Source organism: Conger conger, chromosome 3, assembly GCF_963514075.1.
Source record: "Conger conger chromosome 3, fConCon1.1, whole genome shotgun sequence".
NCBI lineage: Eukaryota > Metazoa > Chordata > Actinopteri > Anguilliformes > Congridae > Conger > Conger conger.
This window is the reverse complement of record NC_083762.1, coordinates 23,692,107-23,716,835: the sequence shown is the minus strand read 5'-3', so window position 1 is coordinate 23,716,835 and position 24,729 is coordinate 23,692,107. Positions and strand designations below refer to the sequence as shown.

At 42.4% G+C, this 24,729-nt stretch overlaps 1 protein-coding gene across 6 annotated transcripts; it reads right to left on the bottom strand.

Annotated features, from left to right (window-relative positions):
* Nucleotides 1-3: 3 nt before the first annotated feature.
* Nucleotides 4-24,729, bottom strand: znf185 (zinc finger protein 185 with LIM domain). Of its 6 annotated transcripts, none has more exons than XM_061235324.1 (43): nt 24,668-24,729; nt 22,426-22,481; nt 19,827-19,950; nt 19,397-19,618; nt 19,059-19,091; nt 18,893-18,955; nt 18,654-18,713; nt 18,067-18,147; nt 17,537-17,617; nt 17,195-17,254; nt 16,890-16,988; nt 16,376-16,435; nt 14,806-14,859; nt 13,996-14,055; nt 12,090-13,304; nt 11,671-11,748; nt 11,279-11,356; nt 11,094-11,165; nt 10,539-10,625; nt 10,080-10,124; nt 9,931-9,999; nt 9,785-9,844; nt 9,636-9,698; nt 9,490-9,549; nt 9,251-9,295; nt 8,931-8,987; nt 8,719-8,760; nt 8,438-8,488; nt 7,937-8,011; nt 6,417-6,458; nt 5,170-5,232; nt 4,970-5,032; nt 4,645-4,707; nt 4,330-4,392; nt 4,011-4,073; nt 3,692-3,754; nt 3,370-3,432; nt 3,192-3,254; nt 2,747-2,785; nt 2,309-2,371; nt 1,666-1,756; nt 1,296-1,394; nt 4-636 (listed from the first exon to the last, which is right to left on the bottom strand). In XM_061235324.1, the coding sequence occupies exons 2-42, from the start codon at nt 22,433-22,435 to the stop codon at nt 1,296-1,298; spliced, it is 3,942 nt and encodes a 1,313-aa protein (XP_061091308.1). In that variant the 5' UTR covers nt 22,436-22,481; nt 24,668-24,729; the 3' UTR covers nt 4-636. The 6 variants fall into 6 exon arrangements, with proteins under 6 accessions (XP_061091308.1, XP_061091309.1, XP_061091311.1 ...); XM_061235325.1 differs by having other exon boundaries at nt 24,595-24,686; XM_061235327.1 differs by lacking the exon at nt 4,011-4,073.

Here is a 24,729-nt window from a genome sequence, read left to right as displayed (position 1 = left end):
GCCTTTGTTTAACCGTTTATTTAAACCTGTTTTTTCCAGTACATCATTGCAGTTGGCACTCTTTGTCTTGATCACACGTCAACCCTGACTTACTCATCTTTCAGCATTTCCTTTCTTTAAAAGAATGGGTGGTTTACAAGTATCACTGCAGACCTTCTGTTTCTATACTCAAATCCAGTATGCTGTAGATTTTGCTTAGGTTTCATATTTAATACAAATGTTTTAGCTTTTTTTTTTTTACATGCTGCTAACAATGTAAATTGTAAAGTGTCCAAAAAGCAGACAAACTATAGAGGAATGTTCAATATAAGAAATCATACATATATCATAGGAAGCAATGTGAATCAATGAAAATAATGAAATAAACTCAAGGCACACATGGGTGTTAGATATCAGAACCCTTTCCTACAGAATTCCTGCTAAAATTGCTCTATTCTTAGTGTAGTATTAATGTTTTAAAAGTAGTTCCAACATCAAAAGCAGACAGTATAAACAAAGTTTGCACTTCAGCACAGTATCATGGAATATATACTCTAGGTGAGTATTTATATAGTGTATTTTGTTTCAGTAAAAGAGAAGGAAAGCTCCGTCCTTATCCATCAGCAGTTTTTCATCTCTTATGTGGATTCATCTATGCTGTGAAGCAAAATAAACAAGGTTGTGAAAATCATTCAGACATTTGTAAACTCTAAAGTCAGAGGTAATGTGGCCAAAACCTGTCAGATGGCAGGGGTGGGGCGGTTAGACTTCCAATATCTCCTCAGGGTTAATATGCTAGTATGCAGAGACTGGGATCAAGAAACAGAAGATGGATTTCTGTACCAGAAGCCATTTGTTTTCCATTAAAAGAAAACAAACAACAATGAAAATGTTTTAAAATGTTTGATGGTTATCTTTGAAAATGGGTGTTAATATGGAATCGGGTGATCATCAAGAAAATACTTAATTCCTTTCTTAGGAATAAATGTGCTTTAGAACAACCTGCAGACATTTAAAAACATTTGAATTGTAATTGCGTAAACATCTCATTTTTAAAATAATGACTTTGGGGAGGAACCTGTTTCTTGGCTTTAATTTCCATTTTGCTTGAGTATGGAATGGGGAAAGCCAAACTGGAATACAATATAAATTCAGGGATCTACTGAATTATGGTTGGGTAAAAATTGGCGGATATGTCATTGTTTGTCTTAACTCTATTGGAATAACCCTGCATCTCCTCAGCTGGTGGCAGGGGAGAACACTGATAGAGGACTCACTTCATACTGCCCCGTGCTGGTGAAAGCGCTATGTCTCACCTAGAGGAGATTGGAGTAACAGGTTTCACAGTGGACCACTGAGTCATGCAGGAACATGCTGTACAGCATGTCTCCCATGGGTATACTGCACACGCCACACTGCAGAAAAATAGAACCACAACTCTGTTACTGCAACAATATCAGCATACCATCAGCTATGTGCTGACAACAGTCAATCAAATTTTTGACGACAGCCTCTAAAAATATAGCTGGGAACATCACATATAATCACTCGACAACAGAAAAAGGCAATAACCCATTAATAAATTATAGTACTGGATTCAGAATGTGATGTAAGTAAGGTTTAACAGTGTAATTATGTCAGTTCAGCAGGGTGAAAGAGTCTTAAGGGATTGGGGGTACGCTGTACCTTGAAGCAACTCGGATGGCAGTAGATGTTGAGGTCCTCGATGGTAATCTTTGCATCATTCCCTACCAGCTCTCCGCAGTATGTGCAATTCCTGGCAGACCAAATACAATAGTAAATAGTACCCAGATGACCTGGAAATCACAATCTGGCTTTTTGAAACACATGGAGACACACTTCATAGTGTCTTACAGGAGCCAAAAAAAAGTCAAGCCTCCCCTCAAAATCAGTCAGTGCACATATTGTACCAGGCATATATAGACACTCGAGATTCAAAATTCTGAAGCAGTTTCCAGTTAGATTCTTTTATATACCTGCTTTTCTCCCTGTTTACTCCAGTTGTGTATGTATATTCTGCTCAGGAATATGTCACTAAAGTGCTTCCACAATCATTCTGAAATAAAGCTGATGGAGTGTGTGAAAAGATTATATAAGTGTGCAATAATGAGATGAACAGGAGTTGTTATTAATGTGGGACATCAGTCGAGGATTCATTTCATAACAGTGAAGGACACTGAAATGCAAGAGGACTTATCAGATGCATTGTGGGTCTGGAGGGACATGGAGAAATATAAGGGAACTTTGGGCGAACTTTGGGTTTTTGAGGAAGAGTGGTGCATTGTGGGTCTGATGGAAGTGAACTCACCTGGAATTGGAAGGGGGGCTGCTGTAGGAGTAGCTGGAAGTGCGTGAGGATACAAATTCATCTCTGGAAGCAGACAGTGTCAAGGGGTGAGTGTCATTACTTGAAAAGGACATGAGCAGGTGGTCATATTCGCAGTTAAAGGGAAAATTTATGTCGACATTTATCTGACGGATACAAGGCAGTAAATCCTCAATAAAGATGATGCCAAGCAATTTCAAAATGGATGTATTCTAGGTAACATGCTTTGATTGGTTTTGTACTGACCACGTGATCTTTCAAATGTACTTATCAAACTCTATAGGATCACTCAGATACAACTGTTACAAATTTCTCTGTAACAAAATCTATGAAGCTTCATTACAGGGAACGGCATACCATTCCATTACCAGTTAAACATTACTGGTGGGCTGAGGCAAAAGTTTTTAAAGCAGTCTTTACCTTCCAGAACTATCATACTCCTTCAGGTACACAAAGTTCCTTAGAGAGGGAGAGAGAGATGGTGGGGAAAGATAAATAAAAATAGCATGCAGTGCATTTTTATGAATAGTTATTATTAATAGTCTGCTATTGTATATAACAACAATTATAACTTTCAACCTTCTAGTTACAAGATTAGGGGCCTGGTCCACAAAGCGGGATTACTAAATTATCCAGATAACCACACAGAATAATAATTTAATTCAGTCCACGATCCAGATTTTGGAGTATCCAGCTTTTACTCAGTGGAATTAACCGGCTAACTCAGTTAATCCTGCTTTGTGGTGCAGGCCCCAGTTCCTTGACCCCCTGCTTTACACTGTCACCTAGCATACAGTATGTGAACTTTAGATTAAGGTGTGATGCCTTTGCATGCCCATCCAGTCCTGTTTTATCTTTTACTCACTTCTTGGACTGTGGTGAATCCTGCGCTCCGAACTCAAGTTCATCTCTGGTGCTCTCCAAGGACCTGCAGTGGTTTCAAAGATAAACAGGACATTGTTGCAATAATGAGATGAATGGAAGTTGTTATTTTGGGTTTGAGGAAGAGTGGTGCATTGTGCGCCTGACAGACGAGAACTCACCTGGAGTTGGAAGGGGCGCTGCTGTAAGAGTAGGTGGTAGTGTGTGAGGATAGATATTCATCTCTGGAAGCAGACAATGTCAAGGGGTGAGTGTCATTACTTGAAAAGGACATGAGCAGGTGGTCAGGAGTTGTTAACTTAGGACATCAGTTGAGGATTAATTTCAGTGACAGTGAAGGACACTGAAATGTAAGAGGACACATCATCAGGTGCATTGTGGGTTTGGATGGGCATGGAGAAACATAAGGGACTGCTGCATCTGGTGAACTTTGGGTTTTTGAGGAAGAGTGGTGCATTGTGGGTCTGACAGAAGAGAACTCACCTGGAGTTGGAAGGGTAGCTGCTGTAAGAGGAGGTGGAAGTGCGTGATGGTAAATCTTCATCTCTGGAAGCAAACAGTGTCAAGAAGTGAGTGTCATTACTTGAAAAAGACATGAGCAGGTGGTCAGGAGTTAACTTAGGACATCAGTTGAGGATTAATTTCAGTGACAGTGAAGGACACTGAAATGTAAGAGGACACATCATCAGGTGCATTGTGGGTTTGGATGGGCATGGAGAAACATAAGGGACTGCTGCATCTGGTGAACTTTGGGTTTTTGAGGAAGAGTGGTGCATTGTGGGTCTGACAGAAGAGAACTCACCTGGAGTTGGAAGGGTAGCTGCTGTAAGAGGAGGTGGAAGTGCGTGATGGTAAATCTTCATCTCTGGAAGCAAACAGTGTCAAGAAGTGAGTGTCATTACTTGAAAAAGACATGAGCAGGTGGTCAGGAGTTAACTTAGGACATCAGTTGAGGATTAATTTCAGTGACAGTGAAGGACACTGAAATGTAAGAGGACACATCATCAGGTGCATTGTGGGTTTGGATGGGCATGGAGAAACATAAGGGACTGCTGCATCTGGTGAACTTTGGGTTTTTGAGGAAGAGTGGTGCATTGTGGGTCTGACAGAAGAGAACTCACCTGGAGTTGGAAGGGTAGCTGCTGTAAGAGGAGGTGGAAGTGCGTGATGGTAAATTTTCATCTCTAGAAGCAAACAGTGTCAAGAGGTGAGTGTCATTACTTGAAAAAGACATGAGCAGGTGGTCAGGAGTTGTTAACTTCGGACATCAGTTGAGGATTAATTTCAATGACCGTGAAATACACTGAAATGTAAGAGGACACATCATCAGGTGCATTGTGGGTTTGGATGGACATGGAGGAACATACGGGACTGCTGCATCTGGTGAACTTTGGGTTTTTGAGGAGGAGTGGTGCATCTGACAGAAGAGAACTCACCTGGAGTTGGAAGGGGAGCTGCTGTAAGAGTAGGTGGATGTGCGTGATGGTAAATATTCATCTCTGGAAGCAAACAGTGTCAAGGGGTGAGTGTCATTACTTGAAAAGGACATGAGCAGGTGGTCAGGAGTTATTATTAAGTTAGAACATCAGTTGAGGATTAATTTCAGTGACAGTGAAATACACTGAAATGTAAGAGGACACATCATCAGGTGCATTGTGGGTTTGGATGGACATGGAGAAACATAAGGGACTGCTACATCTGGTGAACTTTGGGTTTTTGAGGAAGAGTGGTGCATTGTGGGTCTGACAGAAGAGAACTCACCTGGAGTTGGTAAGGGAGCTGCTGTAAGAGTAGGTGGAAGTGCGTGATGGTAAATATTCATCTCTGGAAGCAAACAGTGTCAAGGGGTGAGTGTCATTACTTGAAAAGGACATGAGCAGGTGGTCATATCTGCAGTTAAAGGGCAAATGTAAGGTGTGAGGCATGTGTACTCATCCAGTCCTGTTTTATCTTTTACTCACTTCCTGGACTGTGGTGAATCCTGCACTCGGAACTCAAGATCTTCTCTGGTGCTCTCCAAGGACCTGCAGCGGTTTCAAAGATAAGCAGGACATCGTTTCACATTTTAGCATAGTATGTGGACTTACATTTCACCACTTGGAGTTAATCAGAAACAACGCTTGTCAGATAACTATGACAAAAGTATCACTAAACTTTAACAGTCAATCTAGATAACCAGATAACATTGTCACCGCAAGACTAACATAATAATGTTGCACTGTTATCACGGCTCTCAACGTCATGTCAAACATGTGCAATGGTATTTTGTTTTTTTCTGTATGGTTATAATAGCTCTATAAAAAAACACAGTAGTTTGCTGGCAGAAGATAGGAGAGAATGCAGTATGCGGAAGGTAGTAAGGAGAGCAAAGAATGATGACATCATTACAGCTGTGCCCAGTGAATGGAGGCTGCTTTAAAAGAGCAATGCATCAGCTCTGACGATGTAACTTCATACGTGGGTCTTCACAATGATGACCGGTAACCCAAGAGCTTCTCCACTAAGTGCTCGTGCAGCTGCACTCTCACACACTTGACCTGAATCCTCAATGTACAGCATCTCTCTCTACTCAGTGAGGTCACCAAGATGGACAGGCAGGTCCAACTGGCTACACCACTTCCCGTGTAGGCAGAGCAGATGCTAACCTTATGAAAAATTTGGTGCTACGGTTTAGTACGGTCATCAGTGTTCCTTGGCCATTAGTCTTCTTGTCGTGCAACCTCTGACCGGGATACCCCTTTCACACAGGCAGGGCAGTGTACTGCGATTGTCAAACCACGTTTGTGTAATGTGTGTGTCATGTGGAGGCAGTTTAGTTGGTATAAAGTAAATGATAGCAAATGCATAAATGCACGTCATCGCACATCCTAACTCCCAAGGAAAAAGTTACTTAAAACAAGCAAACAAAAATAAGACTAAAAGTTACAAGGCTTAATGCCCACAACTTAAAATGGTAAATGTTTGGCATTTATATCGCGCCTTTATCCAAAGCACGGTACAATTGATGCTTCTCATTCACCCATTCATACACACACTCACACACCGACAGCGATTGGCTGCCATGCAAGGTGCCGACCAGCTCGTCAGGAGCATTTGGGGGTTAGGTGTCTTGCTCAGGGACACTTCGACACAGCCCAGGCGGGGGCCATGAGCCATGTCGACCCACTTAACCACTTTAAACTATGAATCTAATTTTAAAAAAACGTACCTGTACAAAGGCGCTGGTGGGGGGGTCTGTGGCTTTGGCTCACTGCAAGGAAGAGGTTCACATTTGATCACCAGCTCGGACATAGTAGTCCCACTGCGGTATTCATAGGTAAACTGAATTCTCTGAGTAAAGCTCTCCATTTCCACAGAAATCGGACTGGTCTTCTCCAAACTGTGCTCGGATGTTAATGCATCCTTGTTCCTCTTCCACTCCTTATATATCCCTCTCTCTATCCTTACTCTGTACTAATGCTGAGGTGAACATGAGAATGGGGGAGTTCACTGGTGTTGAAATGAGTCCCGCCTAATATTTCCATGGGAGAGTTTCAGCCTCTTGTCTTTGCCCTACTTAAAGCCTTGCTTTACTTCATATACTATATATATATACTGAAATTAACCCTTTACGGTCACTCCTTCATTGTCAGTCTCAGCCATGAATCCTCTGTCTGAGAGCAAGAATAGGCCAGGTAGGGTTTCCTAATTACAACAATGCACTCAAGTAGAATGCAGACCTCCACCAAGGTACAGCAATGTCCCCTCGCAGTAATGTGTACAGCAAATGTCTTGGTCACCCAGCCATTACTATTTGAGATATGCTTGGCCTGATGGTGGTGCAAGAAGAATGGTCAGGCCACCAAAATGGGAATCAATAGGTTTCTTCCTCTTGGGAACATGAATCTGTACAGCCAATTTCATGGCAATCGCGTAATTACTTTTCCAGATACTTTGTAGTTCACAAATTTTATGTTTGGCCTGATGGTGGCACTAGAAGGATGGTCATGGGGTCACCAAAATCAAACGATTTCTTCCTCTTGGGAGCATGAACTTGCACAGCAAATTTCAAGGAAATCTGGCCTCTACCTTTCCCAATATCATTACCTAACCATGGCAGAGGAAACAAGGTTGAACACACCTAAATTCTGTGATGAGATCAGTAGCTCTGTTAAAGGAACACTTCAAATGGAAGTGGTGGTCATTGGATGGGGCTAATAGTGGTGACCCTATTTGTGTAGCAATCGTTCTTGGGGACACACTTTTGATGTTATTGTTGCGTATAATTGCCATGTTCATTGAAGCACCGATTCCTTGATGCAGTGAAGCACCCCTGTGTCCAGCATCAAATCCAGACCAAACTGTTGCCGGGAGTCTACCCCAGGGAGATTGTTCATTGCAAAGGGAGGGTGGGTTTCATTTATCAGGGTTTTCCCGCACTTCATCACACACCACTGTCTCTTCTGGTTGGTCAGGTACCTGCAATCTACCTGCATGGTTTGGGGATTAAATGTAGTCCCTTGACAAAATGTACTGTGCGGTTCAGCTTGTGGGCCGCAGATTGAAAATAAACATGGGCAGCATGTCCTTTGGAGGACACACATCGTAGTGAAATTGAAATATGCTCCGATGCATCACTGCTCCACATTGTTAATGACTAAATGCCCTCTTTTGTACTGCCCTGTGTATATATTTGCAAAAAATTGGAAAAGTGTGATGGGGAGGGGTGGCAAGGGTGGGGGAACACACCTCTCCTCTGTGGCCTCTGTTTCGGTAGGCATGGTAGGTGTCCTCCAACTGCTCCAGGCACTCGGCTCCGGAGACCTGTGGTACCAAAATTATTAACACCAAAATTAAGAGAGTCAGCATGAATTTAGCACTGCCTTTCTATAGCTTCCATGGAGCTCATAGCAGGTAACTGAGGGTCACTGCAAAATCGCCTGTCTTAACAAGTTTTTTAGTCTTTCTTTTTTTCTCTCAAGTTCAAATGGTTAGCTTGTTTTAAGTTACTTTTTAAAAAACTTTTTAAAGTAATTTTTTGCTATCTGACCTCATCCTTTTTTTCAAATGTATAAAAAAAGTAAGTAGTAGTAGTAGTAAATTTAAGTCTAAATACGTATGCGTGGGGATGATAAGAGACCACGAGTGGAAAGATGAGAAAAGTGCTGAGGCTCTTTTCCAGTGCAATGCAGTGCACCTCGCTGTGTGGCCCACACTGTGAAGTACTGAGCGCTGAGAACAGTGACTCACTTCCTCTCATCCTCGGCATCGTCTGCGCCTTCTGCTTCAGGCTCTTCAGGCCTAAAACAAACCAGGGGCACAAGGCATTACATCACCATCACCAACACATGGGTGAACCTTAAACAAGCTTTGATCAGCTTTGAACTATAAACAAGCTTGGTGTGTGTGTTTGGGTGTCTGTGTGTGTGTGTGTGTTTGTGTTGCCAGTTTAACAAGTTAAACTAATGAAGCTACCTATAAACGTGTACAGCACTGGTATATTTTCTAATGTTATTATAACACAAACCTACCTGTCATAGGGTACAGGAGAGGAGCTCTCTAACACCGGAACACTGCAAGGAAGATGTTGATATTGTATCACTAGCTCAGACATAGTAGTCCCACTGCTGTATTCGCAGGTAAACAGTCAGTCTCAGTTTTAGTGTTTTAGAGTATGTTAGTGTGTGTAGTATCCGTTTTATCGTGTGCGTATAATTTTGTCCCTCAGTCAGTGTGTACTTACTCTCTTTCTGTACCAAAGAGGGTTTTGGTTTTGCTGTCAGAATCATTGTTAGCACTGCTGAGGGAGACCGAGAGGAAATAGGGAGGTTAGTCCTGAAGAATGGGCAGACATCGAGAGAGAGATAGTGCTAGTGAGCATTGGTCTGCTTCTTCTTCACTGCATAGAGATCTAGAGTTTCCCAGCTTCGAAGCGTCTCTCTGGAGCTCAGTGGAGTGAAAGGCTCTCTGGGGTGTTTTGAAATTTTTTATAATTTTGAGATTATTATAATTATCACAGCAAAGATTCGTAGAAAAAGATTACATGTATTACTAAGGTGATACCTCTCGGCTGTGTCCACAGGAATGGGGTCCAGCAGATCCACAGAGCTGAACAAAAAAATATGTTTCTTACTTAATGTTGCATTGTTATGTAGCAAAATTATATGTCATGATGCAATATTACATGTCATGATGCAACATTACTTATTAATAATTTTCACTTGTTCAGCAGCGATGGGTTTTGTCATTGGATCAGTATTCTCAGGGTTTATTATGAGTAAATGGAGTGTTTACAAACTCACCTTTCTTCAGTAGCTTCATGGGATTCAGAGTCTTCCAACATAGAGATGAGCTCCGTAACCCTGAGGACAGTTGTTCATAATCAAAGGCATATCAACTGATTTGGCTAATTATAATTTTAATCACAATTACAGGACAGTGACTCTACCTTGTGGTAGATGTGGGTTTGAGGATTTCAGAGTCTTCTGACTGAGAGACGAGTTCCGTAACACTAAGGAAAGTTGTTCATAATGAGATGCATATCAACTGATATTACAAACTATAATCTTAATTTCAACTGCAGGACAGCGACTATACCTTGTGGTAGATGTGGCTTTGGGGCTTTCAGTGTCTAACAGTGAGATGGCCTCTGGAGCTCTAAGGAAAGTTGTTCATAATGAGATGCATATCAAATGATGTTACATATCATGATTTTATTTTCAACTACAGGACAGTGACTATACCTCTTGGTACATCCAGGTGTGTCTTTGAGGGTTTCAGAGTCTTCCAACTTAGATATGAGCTCCGTAACACTAAAAAAAGTTGTTCATAATGAGATGCATATCATCTGACATTACAAATGATCATTTTAATTATAGGACAGTGAATTTACCTTTTGGTAGGTGTAGTTTGGGCAGTCTCAGATGACTCAATTATGCTGTAAAACAAAACAGGATAATATCATAGACATATTAATATCAAGTCGGATTGTATGTGTATTCAGCCAAAATGCATTTGTTTTTAGCTGTGATTATATTGTACCATTGCCTGTAGACTATTAGAGCACAGCTTAAATAAGCCTAAAACCTTCACAGCTGACATGAGATGAATGAGATATTAATTTGTTAATGTCTTATTGGGACTACCATATCTTGAGGAGGGATGGAACTGAATAACTGCCACTGAACAGCATATGTCATTTCTCTCACTGTTCTTAAGACCCAAGCCCCTCCTAAGAGGATAGGCCAAGCTCTGGCCAGAGTAGACTTGAATGCACAGTGAGCTCTGCTATCCACATCATAGAAAGACAGGGGTAATTCTGAGGGACATTAGAAGGACTCTGTCTTCCTACCTCACTGTTGTCACTGTTGTGGTGGTGATGTGATTCTGACTCAGGTCATCTGTACTGCTGGGCAGGGGATCCACCAAGACCTCTGGGCTGTGTGAGAGAGAGTTTGCTTTTATAGCAGCAAATAATAATAATAATAATAATAATAATAATAATAATAATAATAATAATCATCATCTTCATCATCATCATCATCATCATCATCATCATCATAATAATCAGAAATAATAGCCAGCCATTTTAGGTCATTTGGGACTTCAGTAGAGCAAGTTGACGCTACAATCATACCACAGAGCTGCAGTGCCCCCTTGTGGTAATACTGTGATTTCTTCATAAATGTGATGTTGTGACACATTACATTACCTCTAGTAGTGACCAACATCTTTTTTTAACCTTTAACTAACATTGAGAACACTCCTTGTCTTTTAAATAATCGCCTGGCCAATCAGATACACAAAATTCCAAATATTTCTCATGGTTGTGGAGAAACAATAAGTTTACAGGAAACAATAAAAACACAGTAGTCTGAAAAGGACCAAAACTATGTGTGTTCTGTACCTCTGTGTGTCTGCTGGCTTCTCTTCTGTAGGTGATTGGCTGGAATCTTCCAAAGTCCTGTCCGTGCTGAGGCTACACAAGACAGGAAGAGTTTAGACAGAGGAGGAAGATGGGTGATGAATGAACAGAGAATAACACACTGGGAACTTTCAAGCCAACATTGTTTCTCCCTCTCTCTAACTCACAAGTCCCTGTCAGTGTCGATGGAGATGATGTCAGTAGCCAGCTTGTCCAGGGAGCCCACTACCTTTTCCGGTTGGCTACTGTGTTAGAAGATGAATGAAAACATGTTAAAATACATTTCCATACTTTCTTCTGTGGCTCCTAGCACTGTTTATATGTTTGTGGTGCACCATAAATTGATAAAGTGCACCAAAAGTATGTATACATCGATATTCGATAAGCTACTGATTAGCATTAATGTAGAACAAACAGTATTTCAGCACCCAATTGTCAAAATATATAATATGGCTGTATTGTTGCATTGCACTGCAAGGTTAGGAGAACATCTGGGGTAAAGTCACAACAAAAATAAACAGGCTGGTGCGTGTCAGGAGGTCCCAGTACTCTGGCCTACCTGTCTGGACCAGAGAGTAGGTCATGGCTGTACTGGATGTCTGTTGTGCTGGGGACAGGATCCACCAAGACCTCTGAACTGAGAGAGAGAGGGGGGATGAGACAGTAAACAGGCTTAGCAGTGCAGTTTGAAATATGCTGTCCAGTATTAGTATCACTCTTTCATTATACAGAAGATGTCATTTGTAACTGCTTTGTTATATTTCTCTTTGCCTTTTTTATTCATCTTTCCTTTTTGATATCTCTAGGGATTGAGATATTGATCGAGATTGGTGTTCTGCTCTCTATTATATAATACTGGACTGTGCTATTTTATTATACTATTTGACTTCTTTTTCTAGACGTCTGACACATCATGACAGGGAGTCGCCTCACTTTAAATGAATACGTACAAGACAAGAAGCATTTTCTGTGACCAACCTTTCAGCAAGCTTGAGGAGCTCATCATTTTCATCATCACTGGGGGCTGGGGATGGGGATAAGGCTGTGGCTGTGACAGGGGATGTGGCTGGGGCTGTGACAGGGGATGTGGCTGTGGCTGGGGCTGGAGGTGTGGCTGGGGCTGGGGATGTGGCTGGGGCTGGTACAGGGGATAAGGCTGGGGCTGGGACAGGGGATGTGGCTGTGGCTGGGGGTGTGGTTGGGGCTGGGACAGGGGATGTGGCTGTGGCTGGGGATGTGGCTGGGACAGGGGATAAGGCTGGGGCTGGGACAGGGGATGTGGCTGGGGCTGGGACAGGGGATAAGGCTGGGACAGGGGATGTGGCTGTGGCTGGGACAGGGGATGTGGCTGTGGCTGGGACAGGGGATGTGGCTGGGGCTGGGACAGGGGATGTGGCTGGGGCTGGGACAGGGGATGTGGCTGTGGCTGGGACAGGGGATAAGGCTGGGACAGGGGATGTGGCTGGGGCTGGGACAGGGGATAAGGCTGGGGCTGGGACAGGGGATGTGGCTGGGGCTGGGACAGGGGATGTGGCTGGGGCTGGGGCTGGGGATGTGGCTGGGACTGGGGCTAGGACAGGGGATAAGGCTGGGGCTGGGACAGGGGATGTGGCTGTGGCTGGGACAGGGGATAAGGCTGGGACAGGGGATGTGGCTGGGGCTGGGACAGGGGATAAGGCTGGGGCTGGGACAGGGGATGTGGCTGGGGCTGGGACAGGGGATTTGGCTGGGGCTGTGGCTGGGGATGTGGCTGGGACTGGGGCTAGGACTGTGGCTGGGGCTGGGGCTGTGGCTGGGGGTGTGGCGAGGGCTGGGGATGGGGCTAGGACTGGGGCTGGGGCTGGGACTGTGGCTGGGGCTGGGGATAAGGCTGTGGCTGTGGCTGTGGCTGGGACTGGGGCTGTGGCTGGGGATGGGGCTAGGACTGGGGCTGGGGCTGGGACTGGGGCTGTGGCTGTTGCTGGGGATGGGGCTAGGACTGGGGCTGTGGCTGGGGCTGGGACTGCGGCTGTGGCTGGGGCTGTGGCTGGGGATATGGCTGGGGCTGTGGCTGAGGCTGGGGATGTGGCTGGGGCTGTGGCTGGGGCTGGGGATGGGGCTAGGACTGGGGCTGTGGCTAGGGCTAGGACTGGGGCTGGGGCTGTGGCTGGGGTTAAGGCTGGGGCTGTGGCTGGTTCAGCTTCCACCTGTGAACTGCAGGGGGAAATAGAGAGCAACACTACCATTAGAAAACCAGCAGTCGCCCTGTTGTATAGGCTGCATTCAGGTGATCCGAACAGTAGTTTAGATCTCAGATATCTGGTTACACCATATTGTCCTTTCAATAAGAAATGGACAATATGGTGTCAACATATTACTGCTTGATGGAACCTAACTCACACCATCGTTATCCATAATACACATGAATTAGTCTTGAGTTATGGGGCTGGATTCTCATTCATTCTTAAAGCCACAATACTATAGTATAACCTGAAGATATGCAAGTGTGTTATGTACGTTATCTTCTCTGATTCTCTACGTTTCTGTATCCTCCATGCTCTGGGACCTCCCTACCACTACCCACTGATTTCTATGGGTCACGTCCTTCCAATGGCATCTTGAGCCAATAGAGACTCAGTGATATTACACTCTATGATGTAGATGCTGACCATCACAATACACCATATGAGTCACTCTGCTGCATACAGTGAGCCAGTTTGTCACATTTGTTCTAGCCTATCAGTTAGGTGCTCAGTGAGAGAGAGAGAGAGAGAGAGAGAGAGAGAGAGAGAGAGAGAGAGAGAGAGAGAGAGAGAGAGGTCCCAGGACCATGCTGCAATTGCTTAAAAAAGAGATTGGAGTCATCACACAGAACATTTTAAGAGAAGTCCCCTTAGTGACCAACCTATCAGCTTTTCCTGAATCGTCACTGGGTACTGGGGTTGGTTCAGCCTCCACCTTTTGGCTGTAGGGAGGAGACAGGGAGAGCAACACGGTCATCACAGATAATAGAAGGTACTGAGGAGCTTTTCAAGGAGGTCTATCGGGTGAAATGTCTTTTATTCCCTTTGGGAAACATCGACTGTAAAAGGGCTGTATGACATTGTTCTATAAATACACATTAAATATTTACTCATGCCTAAATGCTTTCCCCTCGATGCCTTGAACAAACAGGCATCTATGTATATAGTCTCTCTTGTGTATATACTGCCTGTTACTAGCATAGTGTGACCTCATTTCTGTAGTTTCGTTTCAATTTTGAAGTTGGCCTCTTCCCCTTTAGCTCTGAAATGGGAAGTAAAGGATATAGGAGAAAGCCAGCTGCCCTCTACCTGCAGCTGCTCATGCATGCCTCCTCTCTGTCCCAGTGCTTTATTAATACTGGAACTGATGTTTTCAACATCTGAATTATGTTTGTAAGCCTGTCTCGTTGCTGCAACATCCTCTCTCCGTTCATGAGTATGCACACTTTCCATTGAAGCACATACAGCCCAGTAATCTATTTTTTTTATTCTGCAGCCCAGGGAATGAATTGCAGTCATTGTGTCAGATGTGTGTATTTAATGCACAGTCAACACAGGCAGGTAGGTATACTGATGATGCATCAGGGCAGTCACTCCTGTATAAAGAGGCAGGGACAACCTGGAATACTAATAAACTACAAAACACCTAGTAGCTATGCATATCACCTGAGAATATCATTGTAGCTTCCTACCTGACAGGACTGGCCTCTGTATCTGGGACTGGGGCTGGCTTCACGTCTTCAGTACTGCAAAAGAACAAAACGTATGATCAGAAGTAGGGGTATGAACGGTTAACCGGTTAACCGAAACTGATTTGTAACCGGTTACAAAAAAAATTGATAACCGATAACCGTAAGCTCAGTTTAAAATAAATGCATGTTCATCACTAGGCATATTATTGCGGTTCTAAACTATTCTAGACTGGTAATCGGCAAGCTTCAGTAGTTTGAGCAAGCAATCTGGCCATTTCAGGGGGTTTAACATGCAAACACCACATGGAATGAATGCTACAGTATTAGAGTTATCAAATAATTTATGTAGCTGTTGGTTGACTTATGGCTTATTGTAACGCAGTCGTTTCTTAAGGTTCACAGAAGATCCGTGCTTGTTCGTTGACACCCAAATTCAAACTACCCGCAAACTGAAAGTAGCTTTCCAATATGCTCTATCTACAAGTACAACAAAACAGTACCTTATTGGACAAATGTTGCACTAAATATTGCAATACGCTGTCCACAAGCAATCGGCGGTCATTTCAGAGGGCTAAGAATCCAAACACCACATGGAATTGAATGCTACAGTACTATAGTTGTCAAATATTTTTTCTGTGTTTTAAATCTGTAGATGTTAGTTCACTTATTCTATGGCGTTTCTTCATCCGTGTTTATTCGTTCACACGCGTATTCAAACTAATGGCAAACTGAATTTCGCTGTCCACTATGCGGTATCTACATAAAAATAAATAAAGCAATACATTATCATTAGGCTATTTATCCATCGGATATTGAAAGCGAAAATTCCCCGCTTTCAACCAAAAGTGGACACGTTAATATCACCACCACGATTGTCCCAGGCTATATAAAATGCATTGGAATATAAAATGCAAGTTTACCGTTACATACAAATATATCAAATTGTATTGGCAGGAAAGTAAAATCATTAGACCGGTCTCCTATGGTAAAATAGACCCGGTGTTATATTCTATCAGCCAAATAATGCGTGAGCACGGAATTTTGAGTGCACAACCCGGTCTGTAACAAAGTTGTTCACAGCAGCATAGTTACAGATGCATGCCAATCAAGTCCATCAGGCATAAGCCATTGGAACGAGGGATGAAAACATGAAGAATTATCGTTTTAACCGATGCATTTTTTTTAAAAATGGCACACGTAAAATACAGGGATCTCTGCAACTGTGAGGTTACACTGCGCAATGTCAAAGTAAATATTTGGAAATTAGGCTGATTTACCATTATCGAACATTTAACTATTGAAATGGCCCAAAATAAAGTAAAAAAAAAGAAGAAGAAACGACCTCTAGCGGTCATAAGCAGCATCGGTTAAACCGGTTAACCGATTAAATGTTTAAAAAATGGGATGGTAACCGGTTACAAAAACTGATTTGTCACATTCCTAATCAGAAGTAGTTTGTAACTGCAGGAGAGAAAGGCACAAAGTGCTCCACATACATGCAGTACTTGGTTATTTATTTATTTATTTATTTATTTATTTATTTATTTATTTATTTATTTATTTATTTTACCTGGATGTGTCAGATGTGGTCTGGTTGTCATAAAGGGCGATCAGTGTGTCGACTCCAGGGCTGTTGAGGTAGTAAGAAGGAACTTGTTAGAACAAGGGATGAGTGAAGGGGAATGATTGGTGACTTTAACACAGGGACACAGGCACAGAACTGAGGAACATACTGTATTCTGTACCTGAAGACCAGCAAAACTAGCGCATGGATTTAACAGTGTTCATACAAACTGATTAACGTCAAGCTTTTTTAGTGCAGTAAAAAGTATGAAAGCATGGCTAGTAGTTAGAAAAGAGAGAGTGAGGAGCGAGAGTACTTCTGTTCGTGTGTATTTCTTTGTCAGTTGGTATGTGACAGTTGTGACATAATTATGCATGCATAATGAATGGGTTTGTGCGTGCTTGTGTCTGTATGACAGACAGAAAGAAAGAGAGAGAGAGAGAGAGAGAGAGAGAGAGAGAGAGAGAGAAAGAGAGAGAGAGAGAGAGAGAGAGAGAGAGAGAGAGAGAGAGACTCTCACCCTGCTTGCTCAGTGAGCTCTGGAGCTGTGTCCTGTGGGGTGGGGACTGGAGGGGTGAGGTAAGTGGGAGAAGTCTCTTCGTCATCATTAATCTCCACCCTGTTCAGTCATGCACACACATAGTGCCACAGAATATAATTATTTATGTTAAAGAAACAGGATTATTTGTCTGATTATTCAGACAAGCAGTTTATTCAATATTTGGTATAACTTTGTTCTGACTTACCAAATTTGCCCCACAGATTTTAATAAGCAGATACTATACTACTATTTCTATTCGTGGATGTATTGCATAAGCACTGTACCTTTTAGCAATGAAAGATATAGTGGTAGGAGACACTGGAACATCTGCTTTCTCTGGGGACCTGAAAGTTACAGACATATACACAGGTCAGACCCAGAGCAGGAAAGAGAGACTTTCCACAAAACTTTATTGGTCATTAAAGAAAGTGGGAAGCACATACAGTACTGTAGCCATACTGCAATCACACACTGGTAAAACCAACCCTTTCAAAAATACCGATCATTACTGTACTGGAGAGCACAACATCATTTTAACTCAAATGTAAAGGGCTATGTTCCTGTAGAGCTTTCATTGTATAGTTAGAGAAATAATGAGATGGACGAAGAGGGATGGAGAGACTCACTCGTATTTCTTGGCTGCGGAGAGGACATAGGAGCGCTGTTTAGCAGCTGAGGTTTTGACAACACTGCTGGCTGCCTCCGTCCTAGTGGGAGAGGGATGAATCAGACACAAATATCTTTCTCTCTTAGCAATGTCATACTGCAGGTCATTACCCCCTGGTTGGAGTAGTTTGAGGGAGATTTTTGTGAGTGTATTTACAGGCTATAAATGGGTCTAGTATTTGTGTGGAATTTTATGCAATAAGCATGAAACCTGCAGTATTTGTGTGCACAGTACACAGTTGGTATAAATCAGTCCATAATTCTCTATTAAAGGTAAGTGTTGACGAGCATAGTTTGGTGAATTCTGAGATCACCAAAATGAATGAACCAAATGGTCTATGTGAGACAAAATGAACACTTTGTATTTTGTAACACTTTCATAAGTTAAGGCCAGATGATCATTGAGTCATTGAATGGAGGACCACAGTAAAAAGTAAGGGCCTGAAAGAGTTTGGACAGTCTGTAGCTGTGACCCTGCACCTCCTCTTACCTCCTGTCCTGCTCCTCTGAGGACAGTGTTGTCTCAGCGGGGGGAGAGCTTTCTGAATGTGTTCGCACGGAATGAGGGGCTCTGGAACACACACAGAAACAGACACACACAGGTCACAACTGAGACTCAATTCACAATGAAGGGCACTCATACATAGACACACTCTCACAGAAATAAAGTGACAAGTTCTTCAAAGATCAACATTTTCAAAATGTACCCTGAAAGTAAAGTATTTTTCTCTTTGGGTACAATAGAGTATTCTTTCCAAACAAAGAATGTACAAATTTATTATATATTGTTCGTTATAGGTACAATTTTATGAACCGTCCCAGTGACAGATATTTTGACCTTTTTAGGCACCTTTCATACCTTTATTTCTGAGAGTGCAGGCACACACAGCCACGGAAATATGTATTCAAACACATCACAACTGACTCATACATCCAACTGCCACTACAATACACATAAACACAACACACAAACATAGAAGTGTTCCACCCTCTCTCTCTCTCTCTCTGTCTCTCTGTCTCTCTCTCACACACACACACACACACACAGATGCACAACAGCAACAACAGATGACTCACATTTTCTTGTATGAGTCACTTGGCTTCTTGGGAGTGAAAGTAGAGGAAGGGCTGGAGGGACTGGTGGAGGAGAGGGAGATTAGGGTCTCATGTAATGGGGTCCAGAAGGCAGATCCAGATTCAGACATACATGCATAATTGGTATGCTGGGGGGTGAATTTAAGCTTGGTCGATGACGGAACTGTACAAAGATCATTTTCTATGCCAAATAATTCTGTGAACTAGTGTTCAATACTCACTTAGCGCGATTGAATGCTAATGGTGAAGATGGTTTTTTGGTGTCTGTTTTCGTGAAAACTCCTCTATAAGACATAAAAAAAGAAAACATTCTGTCTGGTTATGGAGGTTATTCAACTGGCTGATATCACCTATTCTGTAATTGAAGTTTTACTGTAATTGATTTACCTGATTAGGTATCCTCCGGATGCTGGTTTTGGGCTATGAGAGAGAAAGAAGACGGACAGAGAGGGATAGAGATGGGTTAAATGTGCATTATTCAATTATAATTACGATTATTATTATTCTATTACACAAAAGCACTGCATATTATGTCAATATGATTGTTAATTGTGTTTATGGTACTGATCATATTCTGTATTCTAATATTTTGTCATTATTAATCATTTGGGAGATTAAAAGTTCTATTTACAGTATGCCCCTCTAAAGCATCGGTCCATATGCTGGAGCTTTTGCCTTGTTGGAGTGGGAGTGGGAAATTCTGGGGTTGGGGTTGAGGCCCTTACCTTGTTGGAGTGGGAGTGGGAGATGCTGAGGTTGAGGTTGGGGTTGGGGCTGGGGCTGGGGTTGGGGCTGGGGCTGGGGCTGGGGCTGGGGCTGGGGCTGGGGCTGGGGCTGGGGCTGGGGCTGGGGCTTGGACTGGGGCCGGAGCAGGGCTGGTGGGTGGGGACACAGGATTTGGCTCATTAAAAACTCCATTTGTTCGTGTCCCTCTAACCTCTGCCATCCTGCACCGAGAGGGAGAGAGGAAGGAAGGAGACATAAGACAGAGAGCACAAATGCATCTGTTGGTAAAAAAACAAAAAAATACTGAATCTACAGACACATCTTTACCACATTTACCACAGTTTCCACACTTTTAATTAAACTGAGGGAAATTTATTTTCTCTAAGGAACAATATGTCTGGCCTGCCACCTTCCTGAGTGTTATGTTACCATGGTTTCTCTACTTTCTCTTCTTGCTCCACTTGAGCCTGTGCCTGGCGTTGTATCCAGCTGTTGTCTCCCTTCAGTGCTGTCCGAACCTTTGTGGTCCGGAACACAGACTGTCTGTCGCCCGCTGAAACATCACAGACAGATGTCAGACAAAATCCAACACAAACACGCACCGACGCAGCAAAACATCTACAATCGCTAATTCTCATACATCATTCATTGACACATTACATGCTATTTGGCAGATGCTTTTATCCAAAGTGACTTACAGTTGATTAGACTAAGCAGGAGACAATTCCTCCTGGGGCAATGTGGGGTTATGAGCCTTGCTCAAGTGCTCAATAGCTGTGCTGTGGCTACCACCGACCTTGCGGGTCCCAGTCATGTACCTTAACCACTACATTACAGGCTGCCCCATATGAGTATATGAGCAATACACTCAACCCAACGCACTCAACCGACATATATGAATCCAAAATGGCTGACACGCTACACCAATCAGTACATCAGCACCAATTGACTGGAGATTCACATTCCCCTAGAATTGTGGTCTCCAACCCTGGTCCTGGAGAGCGACTGGGTCTGCTGGTTTTTGTTTTCACCTTAAAATCAGCACTTTGTTGAGACCCAGGCAAACAGGTTAGGTGAGATAACTGCATAATCAACTGTTCTAATTGATTACTTAAGTGCAGAGTAACAATGAAAACCAGCAGACCCAGTAGTTCTCCATGACCAGGGTTGGAGACCCATGGTTTTCTTATCCCAGGTAATATTGGTAATATAGCTAAACAATTACTACCAGATGTTTAGTAGGCCTCTGATATCAAAAAGCAAATTTCCCCATTGAAGTCTATTCAAAACCATGAATTTATCCTGGCAAAGGTGTATGCTCTTGAACCGGCTTCATGCGCCACTGAGCAGCTTCCATAAGAATCCATGGAATCGGTAAGCAGAAGCTGTCTCCAGCTCTTATACATCTCCATGATCAGCACACAACTTATTTACGGTGCATAGTAACTCCCAGCAGTTCACTTCCTCGCACACTGACACCCAGCAAGTTACAAAACACCCCAACTCACTGACACAAACTTACACCATTTGTACAAACGCATGTACTGCACTTTATATTAAAGACACTGCACACACTCATACACTTTTGCCCACCAGGGGTGCTAGCACACTCAGATTCACAATGACATTTTCACTGAAGATGAGTTATTGATTAGCCGTGCAGAAGTAATCAGTGTGTAATATAAGAACGATAGCTATGGTAAACTTATTTGTTAAGACGGAGATAGCATTAGCTTCAGCTGTTTCACTAGACAATTTAAATAGTTGCTCCCATAGTAGTAATTTCATAACACTACACATACAACTATTGTAAATTCAATGATTATTATCTGATTAAATATAAAATTGTTTGCTTTACGTGGTTTTATATTATTTGTTTGCTGTATCATCCCATTAAAAACAATATATTATTTTATCACAGTAAATAACAACTGTGAAATACATTACAAAAATGCATGCACCATCAAGCAAAGAAACACATCCACAACAATTTTTTGTGGTGAAAGGTTGGTTAAAAACCATCAAGTATTCAGATGACAAACCGGCTACATTCGGTTGAAAAGCATAGTTTTCTAGCTGATTAGGACATGGCTAGAGAAATAGCCAGGCTATATATGGGTATAATCTGAGCTAAATTCGGGTAAAACCTAGTCTTAAACCTAGTCGTATAATGTCTCTCCATCCCTCTATACATCTAGGGTCTGACTTCTGCTCACTGGGATGTAACAGACTATAACATAAAAACATGAAGAAAATGCCTTAATGCACCTCAGATACATGAAGGAGATGGATTGACACACACTAGCACACCGCTACACCCATCACATACTTACTGAATTGATTAACTAATGTTATTATAAGAGTAAAAAAAATGCAATGAATGGAAAGAATGAGGAGAAAGAAGGTGGATCTCCTTTTACACGTAAGTGAGGAATTAATCATCAGATTAGCACTTATGTATCCTGCTTTTGTTATCAGCCACTCAGGAGTGAAAGGTGTGTGGCAATGAGGGAGGAATGTCAGTGAAAGAGAGAGGAATGCAAAAGGGTTCCACTGAAAGTAATATGCAATGGCAGTTCAAATGGTTTCCTTGGAAGTAAAGTTGTGACAGGAAGTTACAAGCATCTCGTGGCCAACCAGTGTGTGACAGTTCCTCTGGAAAAGGTTTTGGGTTCATCGTTCTATGTGACATTCTACTCTTGATCTGCTGATTAACAGTTTCAGCAAATATCTAAATATCTAAATGGTAATGGATAACAGACAAGCTGTGACAATCACCCTGGAGAATGTGACGGGCAAAAATGTTCTGCACTGATATGATCAGGTGCAGGATTCCTCCAAATGTCTAAACAGTATATTTGCCCAGTCATTACAATTGCAGGTTTGTAAGCATTTATAAGTAAGTAAATACCGAAGACATTGTCACATAGTCTTGCACATTAGCGACACTTTCTGATTCACAATGACAGTCTTTATGCTGTTTATACTTTTACAGTTTCAATGCTGTTTGCAATGCCCTGACACTTACCTGATGACATTTTAAATGGCTGTTGCTCGCTGTGTCAACTTTGTCAGTGGTCCAACCTGTGACACAGAAACACGAGTGGAGATCAGCTGGCCTGTTTCCGGTCAAGACTCATGAAGCAGTAGACTGATATATTTGTATAAGCATCAGATTATTTATATAATCATATTTCCTCAGAGACTGAGAGTATTAAAGAATCCTGAATGATGAACTTAATATCATGCCCAAGTGTCAGTATGGAGGGGACAAACAGGTATAATAGCTATTCAAGACATCACAGACTGACTGCACAAATAACATGACAGAAAGTCAATTAAACCTATTTGGTGGTGGCAATAAGACAGAATAGAGTTTGATTTCAGGAGGCTTGCCGTCTGATTTCATTTTCATTCATGTGGGACTGGAAGGTGTTTAACGTAATTCAATTCGAGGCTACAGTTCCACACTCTGCTGAACATGTATGAGGAAGAATTTCAAAAATAAAATAAAATGTGCCAATGGGGTTGCAGAGTTCACAGGTCCCCATCCCGATCCCACCACCCTCTAGAACTCTAGCCTGACAATAAATGGCGTCTGGAGGTCATGTAGTCCTCATTCCTGAAGTTCATCTCTGAGCCATGTAGCTCATCCAGTCCAGCCGCATTCTGACTGCACGCGTACAGAATGCGCAGGACAATGCGATGTGAATGACACAATCATGCTCCCTACGCATATACTGTACACTTATCTTATATGCTTTCCGCAGCCAAGGGCTTGAAGCATGGAGTGATCACTAGTGCTTTGAATGAGCTCATTGAGAAGAATTAAAGTACAGCAGTGTATAATCACCAATACAAATCTTAGATGACAATAACATTATTTTAATGTAATGCTCTCTATAATTCTGCTTTTCCGTTTACTTCCTATCTTTATTGAACTTTCTATTTATCTATTTCATTTGAGCACACACACATACACACACGCAGTCACACAAACCACACATATGCGCACATGCACACACGCACACACACACATGCAGTATGCATGTATGTATGTATATTATATATAAGTATGTGTGTTCTGTAGCTGTGTATTTCCTTCTTGTTGCTCATGGTCATGCAGATAGAAAATATGCCTGTAATGCTTGACTAACCAGAAAATCTACAGATATGATGTTGTTATCCTTCATTCAAAAGGAAATATTTATTTTGTTATATGTTTAATCAAAAAACGCGATTCTGATTCCAGTCATCTTGCAAAGATGCAATGAAAAAAGAACTGCAGATGCTCATGTCTTGCCTACAAATCACAGCTGACTACACTGCAATATAGAGTCTGATCCTGCACGTGATCTCTGTCACAGCCAACATGCTGTTTGCTGTGCCTTAAAGCTGCCTGCTCTCTGTCCATTCTGGAAGCATTACAGATATCACAATGTTTGTCATTATTATAAATGTAACAATGATTCCTCCACCAGACTCTGATGTTAGAAGGCCGAACAGTTTACGCATTTGCATCATCCGTCTTTCCTTTGAAGAGCCATAAAATAAAACACAAGGACAATACTAACTTTTCTACAACCTTAACAGAGGATGAAAGAAAATTGTATTGTGCTTTTCTCAGCAAAATTCAATCAGTTAAGGTGAAAGCAGGTCTCATACAAAGCTCTTGAGGACAGTAGATTAACTATGCAAACGTTCTGTTTGAATATCCCCGAGCCTTTGCTGTGAGCCTCTTGCAGTGCCTCATTCACAAGGGGAATGAATCATGACTGCACAAACATGAGGAAATGGCGTGGCCAATGTACTGTACATGTACAACCCCAGCACACTACAGTGGACATACGAATACACCTCTACTACAGAGAAATAAATAATAAATATACAGTCATGGACTGAAATCACTGAAAAAGTCCCAGGGGGTTATAAAATATGAAATGTGCTGAAGTAACAAACTCCTACAGACATGACAAGTATTGGAAGGACAAACAGACAAGGTGGATTTCTCACTCAAATTCATGCTCAGAGATTAATTGAGAATAATTAGCTAGGCAGGCATATCATCTTAATACAACACTTGTACAGACACAAACATGCGCACACATGCTGGCATCAAAGAACACTGGAACCTGCGCCCCTACTCTCATACTACACTGATTGAGTTCCGCCAAACATTAAAAGGCACATCGCTTACCATTGAAAGAACTCTGCTTTTCCAGCAGAAACAGAGCACAGGTAACAGGGAGGCAGGGCTGTGGAGGACTCACCTGGGGAATGTCTGGTCAGAGCTGAGTGAAAGTCCGTTTCCTCTGACAGGTGTCTCTCACGC

What these genes read in the sequence shown, in the direction of transcription:
- znf185 (XM_061235324.1), bottom strand. An exon ending in TCCGCAGCCAAGAAATACGA is followed by an intron (nt 17,255 to 17,536) that starts GTGAGTCTCTCC and finishes TGTAACTTTCAG; the next exon opens with GTCCCCAGAGAAAGCAGATG. An exon ending in CATGAAGCTACTGAAGAAAG is followed by an intron (nt 9,296 to 9,489) that starts GTGAGTTTGTAA and finishes TTTTTTGTTCAG; the next exon opens with CTCTGTGGATCTGCTGGACC.